At 33.7% G+C, this 11,464-nt stretch overlaps 1 protein-coding gene across 1 annotated transcript; it reads right to left on the bottom strand.

Annotated features, from left to right (window-relative positions):
• Positions 1 to 1,378: 1,378 nt before the first annotated feature.
• Positions 1,379 to 10,505, bottom strand: LOC146831521 (uncharacterized). Its single transcript, XM_085603931.1, has 4 exons — positions 10,376 to 10,505; positions 3,866 to 4,303; positions 2,695 to 2,910; positions 1,379 to 1,642 (listed from the first exon to the last, which is right to left on the bottom strand). Exons 2-4 carry the CDS (start codon positions 4,301 to 4,303, stop codon positions 1,379 to 1,381), a joined length of 918 nt encoding a protein of 305 aa, XP_085460057.1. The 5' UTR covers positions 10,376 to 10,505.
• Between the last annotated feature and the right edge of the window lie 959 nt (positions 10,506 to 11,464).

Raw genomic sequence — 11,464 nt, 5'->3', positions numbered from 1 at the left:
TGTACAGGGCCTTTCATTTCCCCTAGTTTATAAAAACGTGATAGAGGAAGTGGGCCAATATTTTATTATACAGGGAGGGAGTGTTAGACAGAACCACACTCAGGTAAAAACAAGCAATCCCTGGTATACGGCTCAATGTAGGGGCAAAAGGAAGGCGTTAACCGTAGCCCTGCTCAAAAAGAATCCTTCACTAGTTAGAGCGGCTAGGAGGGATTATGCGAGGTCACTAGTGATAGCAAAACGGGATTGGGAAGAACAACACTGGCAGAACCTTAAAATCGCTTCCCTGAGTAAGAACTCCTGCACATTCTGGGACTTAATTAATAAAGCTAGGAGAGGGAGATCGGAACCCATCGCTAACCATATAACAGAACAACAATGGTTCACACATTTCTACGACCTGTATTGTGGCATTGATGAGCCAAGTTCTCCATCTCTGATAATGGACAGTGATGATAGAGTTTTTATGGCTCCCGAGGACCCCTTCTCCATTAACGAGGTTAAAACGGCTATTAAACATCTGATCCCGGGAAAAGCGGCAGGTCCTGATGGGATACCCGGGGATCTCCTTCTAAATTACCCAGTAACCTGGGCTAAAATGATCTCCTTAATAATGAACCTAATTTTAAGAGGCCACCCAGTCCCGGACTCATGGAAGGGAGCTGAGGTGGTAACAGTGTTCAACAAGCATTTAAAATGCAATGGTCTCGGCATTAGTAAAGTTAGAGCTATTGGCATTGTTTATGACATTGTTTTTGGGTAAGTTTTTGTTGTTAAAACATTTAAACAAAAGGTATTGTTATTTCCAATGTTAATACCTTAATAAGTCTTAAATGCAACATTTATTGCCTTTGTACTTACAGACAGAGTTAGCTACACATATATTGAGTTAGCTATTGATACAGTAAATACTAATGTTTTTTTTGTACTGTTTTCTAAAGATAAGCAAACCATAATGTCATTAGCAATTCGAATAGCTGTAACTTTAACAATAGTAGTATTGTTGGGTGACCTACTGTTTAGATAGTGTACTATTAGTTGTGAAGAGAAAGGTTTGAATAGGACGTTCTATATTCTAAATGGAGGAGTAATTATCCTTATCCAAGTGCATTAAGTAATATTTAGAAATTATATATATTTTTTTTTTAGTAATACTAGTACCCAATTCTTGCCAAATGTATACATAAGTCATTGTGTAATTATTTATCCGAATGGCGCATATAAATACATGCAAGTACATATCAAACATTATTTCGTAGAAAAAATAAACAGTAAGTCAAATGTGATTTAAGATTTTTATTAACTAAAATATTTATTTTGTATGTATCCATTTTATTAAAAGTTACAAAAGTAGTTATCTTTTTGCATATTGCATAATTTAATCTTCGTCAAGAATTTCGACAATGTGTTCATTTTGAAATATTATATTTAGTGTTTTCGGTAGGTGTGGCATAAGAGCCTCTGAAAAGTCCTCAATATCTGCTGGAATTTGTAGGTGGTCCATTAAAAGCGCATTGCTTATTTGTACCGATTTTAAATGTTCATTATCTTGAATTTGTATGGTAATGGTGCTTTTTTCCTGAGTTGTATTTTCGAGTCCATATATAGTTATCTGCAGTTGTTCTTGGGGTGGCTCAATTTTCTGCAAATAGAAAAAAACATCAGTTATAAAACCCATTTTTTACTGTTTTTTATTTTTTTTTTCTATATTTTAACGTGCTTTTCAGAGAAAAAAAAAATTTCTTTAGATGCTGAAGGAATTTCTCCAAGATTTTTCTGTGAATTGCATTTGTTCTGCGCGGTTCAGAGAATGTGAAAAATGTAGTTGAAGGCAAAGACCCAAAGTGCGTACTTATGTGTTCTTACCTATGGAATTTATGAAGGCGGTGTTGTATTTTTTTTGATGCAGAGTGTTTCTAAATGTAATGCAAGATGATGTAAAGGTGTCAGATATTTATAGAAATGTATGTTTATATGGCACATTTTGTGAAAAATTTGCAATAGAATTCGAATACGCACAGGAAAGTAGTGAGAGAGTGCAAATAAACTCCAAGTTAAGTAATAGGTAATGTAAAATCGAAAAGTGCATTTAAGGCAGTTTTTGATTAGTATGTATTCCAAAAAGGTAAATATAGACATAGATAGAGAGTTGGATGTTGCTTTGCTTGAGATGTAGTAATGTATGATTCTGGTGCTATTCTAATAGTAAGTTAGTGCTATATATAAAGTAAGATATTTTATGTTTCCATGTGTTTGTAGGTAAGGTGTAGATATGGACAAAAATAGTTTATATGACATGGTTATGGACTAGCATTTTAAAATGTGTGCAAAATTATTATAATGAAAGGTGTAGTATGATTTGCAATGTATTGACCTACATGTTTTGAAGTTTGTCGTTAGGTGTTGAGCTGTAGGAAAGGTAAACAGAAAAGTTGTTTGTGATATTTCGAGAGTGTTTTGTATGAATGTATATGCATGTATTTAAAGGCGATATAGTATTTTGGTGTTTCATCTATGTGTATGAGATTTATGTGTAGAATTCCAAATTGTATGCTGAAAAAAGAGCAACTGATGTTACTACGTGTGATATAAAAATGGTGAATTTAATGAGTCTTCTGTTCTAGATGTGTAAGTAATTTCTTTGCAAAGAATACATTTTTTGTTTTTCGCATTGTCTTTTTACTTTGTACTTACTTGCAATTGTGTATTCCGAGTAGAATTTAATATTTTTTCGTTGTTAAATTCATGCACTGTCAGATGGGTTATTTTTATGTAGCTCCCAAGTTCGATGGGAAAGTCCGCTGCGTCCCTCCACAGTGTTATTTTCACTGAGTCTGTTGCATCGTTTACTGTTATTGATTTTAGTTTTGTTTCTTGTCCTCCAATGAATACAGTTTTGGTTTCTTCCTCCTGTCAAATTTGATAAACAATCATTGTTATTGGTTCTTGCATAGATAGTATACACTTGTGCTGTATCTTTGTTTATTGGAGAGAACATGCGAGTGAAAAGTTTGTTGATTGTTGTGGTGTATTAGTTGTGTAATAGTGTGTGCTACAGTGTGTATGTTAGAGAGTGTGCGTTAGAGACTTTTGTATGGAAGTATATATATGATATAATTTGTAGGAGAGTGCACATAAAAGAGTAGATGATGATGTTTTGTATAGCTATCATTTTTACAAGTGTTTGAAATAAATAGTAAAAATACTTTACATGTTTGAAACTTGTGGGACTGTTCCATGTAATCAACACTTTACAGTGCATTTAGTGTCCGATGTGTATTTTTACAGATGTTAATGTTTTTTTTCGTAAATTATATTAGTTAAATATAATTTAGATTGTAAAATGAGCGAGTAGAGTTGCTAGGATATTGTATGTGTTGTGCAGTAAGTATAGTGCTATTAGCAGCAATGTTGTGTATTCTATTTGAGTTTCTACATCGATTAGTCCTAAATATATCCTTTAGATGTTATTTCTCTATAAAAAATTGTTGTATGCTTGTAGTAGATTGTACTACAGAGTATTGGCAAAGTTTAAGTAGCAATGAATGAGATGGAGAGTGTCCGTTTTTAACTATATGTAACCTTGTGGTGTGTGTAAAAGGAGTAAGCAACAGCTATTACTTGAAATGTTTGTAGATAGTATGTGTGTTGGAGTGAGTGTTGTATATAGTTTATAGTAAAGTGTGCTGCTAATAGTGTGTGTTTTAAAGAGTTGCAGTTACTAAATGGGTTTTGAATGTATGGTATAGTGGTTTGAAGAGTGTGATTACAAAGTGTGTGTGGCAGATAGTGTTGCTGATAGTATGTAAGTTTACAGACTACTACATGCAATAGTTAAGCACCTTAATTTTTTTATGATACGTACCTCTGATATTGTCCCTAATATGCTCATCAATGTCCGTAAATTAGCTTTTCTTATAGTTTTTATTGGAGAAACTGGGGGTGCAGGCGGCTGTAGCAAATATACTGCTTCTTGGGTTATTGTTTCCGGGAGCGTTAATGGTGGCATTCTCGAAATCTTTGTTTGTTTCGTTAAGATGATGACATTGTTCTTGTTTATAAAATTCCGAATTATAATTCCATTCCCTTCTTTTGTTAGCTTGAAAAAATCATCATTGTAGCAAGTTCCTTTAATGGACCCACTTTCATCAGCAAGAGCAATGTGGAATAAAATCTTATTTTCTTGCTTAGCGTTTTTGTAGTGTGTTTTTGCAGAGCATTTGACTATGTTTGCTCGTATTGCTTTTTGATACGGTTTGCTTTCCTCGTGTTTGGTTTCCTTAATTTCTTGTATAGAAATCATCTGCAACGAGACAAATAATGTAAGTAGACCTTCTGAATCTAGCATGTAAAGAAAGGAAATTCCTAAAGCAAAATAACATACAAATTGATAATTTCAGCTTATTAAATAGCTACCCATAATGCTTTGTGATCGCTATAGTAGGACTCTAGTATACCAAAGTGAGTTATCTCTTCATTAACATATATATGCTCTAAGGTTGAATTGTAGTCTGTTGTGTAGTTTTGTATTTTTTGGTGACATTGAAATTGGTTTTGCATGTATTCTAAAAGTAGTGTTGCATTATGTGATACTTGTGCTAAATCTATGTTGAAGTCGCCCATTATTATATATTTGTAGTTTGGGTAAAAGCTCAATACGCTAGTTAACACTTGAAAAAGTTTTTGTAGTTGTACATGTGGTGGTTTGTATATTATCACAAATAAGTAATCACAATTCTTTATAAATAAAGTAAAATGTAAAATGTCAATTTCGTGCTGTGTTTCATAAATTGGCAAAAGGCAAATATTTTTCTTGTAATAAACAGCAATCCCATGCTTGGTATTTTGATTATGGAATTTATCAAATAGCATCAGATGATAGTGGTCAATATATAATGAATGACTGTTCCCTTCCCTAGTTGTGTTTATTTCATTGAGACATATAATATCTGCCTTCATGATATTTGTGTCGGCTTGTATAGCTTTGTGATTTTTTTGTAGTGAACGTATGTTGTGTACAATAACATTAAAGTTTAGCAGATAATTACATAATTGTGGTACTGATATTTCTAATAGCATATCTGTCCTTAAGCGGGCCATTTCTTCATGAACCTTTGGGTGGACAACTATTTTGTCCTGCTGAAAGTTTTTAATATATATGTTTTCTAATGATTTTGCTCTGCTTAAAGCAACATAATGCAAATGATGTATTTTACTATTGTTAAAATGGATGTAAAGTGGTTCAATAGTTTCTCCTTGTGTTCTATGTATAGTACGTGCAGATGATTGGCGTAGTGGGAATTGCTTGCGTATTATTGTTATAAATTTTTGTGTAAATTGAAAATGTCTAGAGATAACATGAATTGGTGTCCAATGAGGTGAAATGTTACTGTGATATATGTGCCTATTTTCCTGTCTTGTTAATTTGCCAACATTTTCTTTATCAAAAAGAATCCATATCACATTTGGAATGCTATTGATAGTTTCTACTAATTCAACTATACCTGTTGCACCATTTGTTAAGCCATCGTTAACATTGATATTGCATGTTAGATCGTATCGTAATTTTAATGCAATATGCAATATAAATGGCAGGCCCATGGTCTTAGTTGCATCTGCAGGTAATTGCATTAGTATTTTTTTTTTTACAATTTCGCTTAGGTCAGATGCAACTGTATCTATTGCGGTTGATGTGTATACAGGGTATTTTGTTATATGTTGTAACAAAACTTCATTATTAATATTATTAACCTCTTTGTTTGTTGCCATTATATAAGGGATGGTTTTGGTAATGTTTTGGGGTGGGTCTTGCTCGCGTGTTTGTATCTGTATAATATCGTCATTAGTTTGTTTTCCTTCTCTTAATCTATTTAGTAATTGAGCAAATGGTAAGTCGTTTAGCTGTCTCATAATTTTTGTTAATTCAAACAACTTAAAGTGTGTTTGCCATAAATTTGTACTTACTGGTCTGTATGAATGCCTAGAATTTTCAAATATGTATGTGTCAAATACTGGTTTTAACTGATAAAAATCTCCAATAGCTAATATGGATATCCCACCAAAAGGGAGTTTGGACATTTTAATTTCTTGTAACCTGTTATGTATAAAATTGAAAAGATTTGCCCCTACCATTGATATTTCATCAATTATCAGCAATTTAAGATGCAATAATTCATTTTGAAGTGCACTCCTGTTCTCATGAGTGAGTGGTTTATGAGATAGCGATTGCGAAACTGGTATTTTGAATGTACTATGTAGCGTTTTACCATGGATGTTATGTGCTGCTTTGCCTGTTGGAGCTGTAAGCAATACATAAATGTTATCGGGATTTTCCCCTGCTTTGGTATTGTAATAGCGTAGTAATGTTTGGTAAAGGGCTGTTATAAGGAAGCTTTTCCCTACTCCTGCACCACCTGTGCAAAACGTATAGCAAGGTGTTTCTTTGGTTTTTATCCAATGCAAGTGATGGTATATAAAGTTAAGTTGCTCATCTGTAAGATTTTGCATCAAACTGTGATATTGGTCATCTGGCATTATATTATTGGTTAAAAGTTCATCATTACTTGTACTTCTAATGCCTAAATCAAATGATAAGTCATATAATAGTGGTTCATTTGTTTGAACTTCAGGACAAATGTTTTCGTCAGTTTCTATATCCATTGGAGGTATAAGTAATGCGTCCAATGTACAGTCTCCATTGGCATTAGGTGTTAAAGGGGTATTATGCCTATTATACTTAGTATGATTAGCGTCAACTATATTTTGAAGTTCTAGGTATTTTTCATAATATGTTTCCTTATTACCAATAATTTGATTTTCTACTCTCCAGGGATAATAAAGCATTAGCAATTCTCTGTAATAATTTTCAGGGTCATTTTTTTTATTAAACCTGCAATACCGAATTATTTTTTGTTTTTGCCGCTTTGTATAATCTGTTTCTGCAGTTTTATTTGGTATATTAATTTCAAGTTCTTCCTCATCCGAGCTATAAAAGTTGTTTTCGGTGAGGAAATTATCATGGTCTGTTGCATTTTTCTGCTTTCTATTTTTATGATTTCCATGATACATAGATGCATAGTCAGCTAATGTACACGTTTCCAAATCTGTAGGACGTTTGCTGTACTTTACTATTACATTATCATATTGTATTTGATTGCACCTGAGAGAGATTTTTGGAAGCCTCGCGGCAGCATTCTGATTTGTGAAAAAGGTATTCTTGGCGATACTAATCTCTCTTCTAAATTATGCAAGTGTAATTCAGGTGGGATATCAGGAAATGTCATCCCATTATGGAAAGAACATGGTGGTATTTTGTCCTTGGCAATATAGTTGTAACATGTCCGGCATATATCTTCTGTTTGATATTGACTAATGTTACATTCTATGAATTTAGCCCTTTTTTTTAACTTGTGCGTTGTTTGCAAACTTTGTTTATGCCACAACTGATTGCAAATAGTGCAAGCATACTCTGGGCCATATTTAATTTGTGCATGGAAAGTACTAATTGTGGCATTTGTCAAAGATGTTATATTTGTGGCATTAAGTGTATTTTCTGTTTCTTGTTCATGCAATCTTTTTCTGTTACAGTTATTTGGTTGTACTTCTATTGCATTTGGTTCATTGTGAATCCCAGCATTATGTGTAAATGTGTTTGTTTTTGGATTGGGATTGTTAATAGCTATGATAGATTCAATATGACTTGTGGTTGTGGAATTCTCTGTATGCATTTGCCTATCGCTGTTGAGTGTTTCTGTAATTGTATTTTCTAGTTGTAACTCTATAGGTGTGATATGTATAGAGGCATGTAGAGTTAACTTAGTAGTATGGATATACATGTCTCTTATAGGTGTAACTTTTTTCTCTCTATGTTTTCTTTGTGTTGTCTCAAGTGACAATTTGCTAATTTTGCGTACTGTAACTGGAGTGAAGTATAAAGTAAAACTTAACGAATGTGGTACTTTGTTCTGGAGAGCCAACGTTCTGATGTAATCAATAACCTGCTCAGGTGATTTGATTTGTAAAGCAATAGAGGTCCCCTTAGCAGGAGGTATTATTTCCTCATTTTGGCTATTTGAATTAAATACAAAGTATGCATAAATCGTTTTGAATATTGAAATAGTGTATGCATTAAAACAAATCAATATACCACTGTTCAAATGCATTGAAGTAAGGGTTCTCAAAAGCCTTGCATTTTGCATTTCTGTTTGCTTTTCCTCCAACGTTATGCTCTTTTTTTGCTTAATTGCATATATAACGCCATTGTGCTCTATGTAATTGGGTAAATATTGTGGTTGCATACAATTTTCTTTATTAATTGACTGCATTTCAATATATAGTGCATTTCCGAGTCCCATAATAGATTGCAAGTCTTGACTATCCCAACTATGTGCGGGTTTACAGTAGTTATGTAGAATAGCAAATAGACTATTTTGTATAGATTGTGTACACCTTGATGGTAGTGTAAGATTTGTTTGTGTTTGCTGTTTGTCTGTACTATTTACGACATTTATATGTTGTTGTGTTTGTGGCCAAAAAGTTTGTTCTATGTTGTTCCTGATGTTAATATGCATTTTGGACAATATAGTCTTGGGGTTATTTTTTGGGCTAAGTATTTTGTTACCCTGAGTGTTAGGTTTGTTTGTAGGATGGGAGCTTTGTATATATGCGTTATTATGCAAATCACTTGTTGAGCCTGTGATGTTTTGTGTCTGTATGTTTTTTGTATCACAACTCGTGACTCTTGTGTTGTGTCTAAGTGTATTTCTAAGTATATTTGCGTATGTCGGAGTATTATGTGAGTTACTTGCATATTCTGTTGTATCTATGCTAGTGCAGGTAGGTAGCGTCAGTTGTGCAGTTGTTATAGGCACAATGCAATTTTGTGAGGGGGGAATATGCTGATCACTAGCTAATAATGCTGATGGCTGAAGAGTACCTGCCTTTGATCTTTGGAGGCAATCTCTTTCATTTTGTATGCGAGTTCTTAATGTGTGTGTGAATAAATCTGTACATGCTTTAGTAGAATGCACATAAATATGCTTGTGTAATATGGCACTTGCATTTTTCTCTGCTATGAGCATTGCCTTATGTAGTGAATCTTTTTTAATTGGAATTATATCTATTGGAGTTAATTCATATGGTAAGTAATTACTATTGGGTCGCTTTAGACTATATGCCAGATTTGTTATGTACTGTATAAGCCCTTCAAATGATATTTGTATGGTAATACATGTCCCATTTGGGTGAGGCATTCCTGTTGTGTCGCGGCTATGCGAGTCAAATACAAAGTATGAATTTTCACTGTGCATAATAGCTATAACATACATATCCATGCAAAGTAAAACACCGCAATGCAAATTGAGTGCAGCTCTCAATACTGTTTGCATATTTGGCGAAGATGGGTCAAACTGTTTCAGTATATCCCCATAAGAAGGTTGTTTAAGCTTAAGCGAATAGATAGTGTCATTGTGTTGGATATAATTTGGTAAATCATCAGGATGCATAAGCTGTTCTTGATTTATGGAATGCATATCTATATATAAAGCATCCCCTAAGTCCATAATGGCATGTAAATCTTCTACAGTCCATGTATTAGCAGGTTTGTAGCTATTGTGTATGATTGCGAATGTGCTGTTTGGCAAACATTGTTTGCCCCGCGAAGTAGGAGAAAATTTGTTATGCCCTTGATGATAAGCTGCCTGCAGTATTTCCATGATATTAATAGCGACACCAAAATATTGTTCAAATAAACTGCCGGTATTAAACTACCTATTATAGGTTTGTATTGTAGCGTTCTTTGGATGCTGTATTTTAGTGTTGTAAGTTTCTTGTATGGACTATATATCTGTATGCTTCTATACAAGTATAATGCTAACTAGCATATATTAAAATTTATATACACTTTCTAACTTTTCTGAGTAGTTACTATTTATTTGTATAGCTATACAAGGTTCATGCAACTTCCCTTGTGCTGCTAATAACAGTAAGTAATAAATAGATGCTGTTCAGCAAACTAATTTCTGTGAGATAGGTTAGATGTATACTTTATTAAATTTATGCTATATGCATAGGATTCTAAAATGAATAGAAGTGTTTTCTAAGCATGCATTTGTTGTGTGTTTCTATACGCTTGTAGTGTTTCCACGAATGTTGTGCTTTAAGCAAAGGTCAGTGTTTCTTAAATAGTCTGTGAATGATGTTTACGGATTTGTAAGCACTAGACTTTCTCAACAGCCTATAGGTATCTTTAACAGAGGTTATGCATGCTGAAAACAATGAGTATGTTTCAAAAAATATATATATATATTCTAATGATCCCAACTGATTTGTTTTCACCATAGGCTGGTGTATCAACAATAAATTAAGATACTTTCACCTTGATGCCTTGAAAAAGAATGCGCAACTTCTCACAGTTATCTATGGAAGAATAAAAACAAGTATTAATGTTGATTTAGCATAGTAATATACAGTAAGTTGTCAATAGTAACGAAATTAAGTAATTTTTGCAGGGCTCATAAAGTTGGTAGATGTAATGGAGGGAAAGCACAAGTAGAAATTGTATCCCAAAGAGCAATACAGATGTAATAATATGGAGATGGTTTGTAGTGTAAGGTTTCTGTCGAGTATGGTAGAAAAAGTGTTGTAAAATGTAGCATAGTGTAGACAATGTGTAGCCAAAAAAGTGTACATCGAGAATGTGTAGCAGAATGTGAAGAAAAGAGTAGTAGAGTGTTTTTCTTAGAGTATAATATTTAAATAGTTTCATTAAAAAAGACAAACAGTACGGTACAAAAACAAAGGCAATAAAACTTGTCAGTGCTTCACATAATTCATCCCATGGTAGTCTGCAGCACGGAATTATGCAACATATTGGCGCATGCGCTAAGGTACAGGGGCTAAGGCAGAGGCGCAAAGTAACACGTGTCATGCCACATGTGTGAAGTCACAGAATGTGTGTGCTGTAAAGAGTAGATGGAAGAAATTGTGAATGAGAATGTATGCTAAAGAGTGTGTGGTACAGAATGTGTAATAGAGAATGCATGGTGTAAAAAGCATTGTGGCCAGTGTGTGCTATTACAGTTGAAAACAGGGACAGCAAACTGAAAAACTTTGAGAAAAAGTTGACAGAGCCTCACGTAAGTAACCCCATTGGAGTTTGCAGATTGGTTCTCACCTGCATGCTCACTTTCTCATCATCAGCTATTGTCAACTTAAAGGTTTAAAGTTTGAAAAAAGCTAGGTAAACAAATAGGAGAGTAAAGAAGAGGCAGTGTGTCATACGTCAAGGAGTAGCGAGAGGAGTAAGAGTAATGTATGTACAGTACAATTTTAAAGGATAGTAGTGAGGATAAAGACAGTAGAGATGTAACCATTAGCTCTGGTGCATGTTGTGAAGATGTACACAAAAATGCGTGCAACAGGTAGTATGGTAAACATTATGTATAATCATAGTGCATGAGAGTGT

Source organism: Triturus cristatus, chromosome 5_1 (assembly GCF_964204655.1).
Source record: "Triturus cristatus chromosome 5_1, aTriCri1.1, whole genome shotgun sequence".
NCBI classification, from domain to species: Eukaryota; Metazoa; Chordata; class Amphibia; order Caudata; family Salamandridae; genus Triturus; species Triturus cristatus.
Note: the sequence above shows the minus strand (reverse complement) of the source record. Positions and strands in the feature narration are given on the sequence as shown.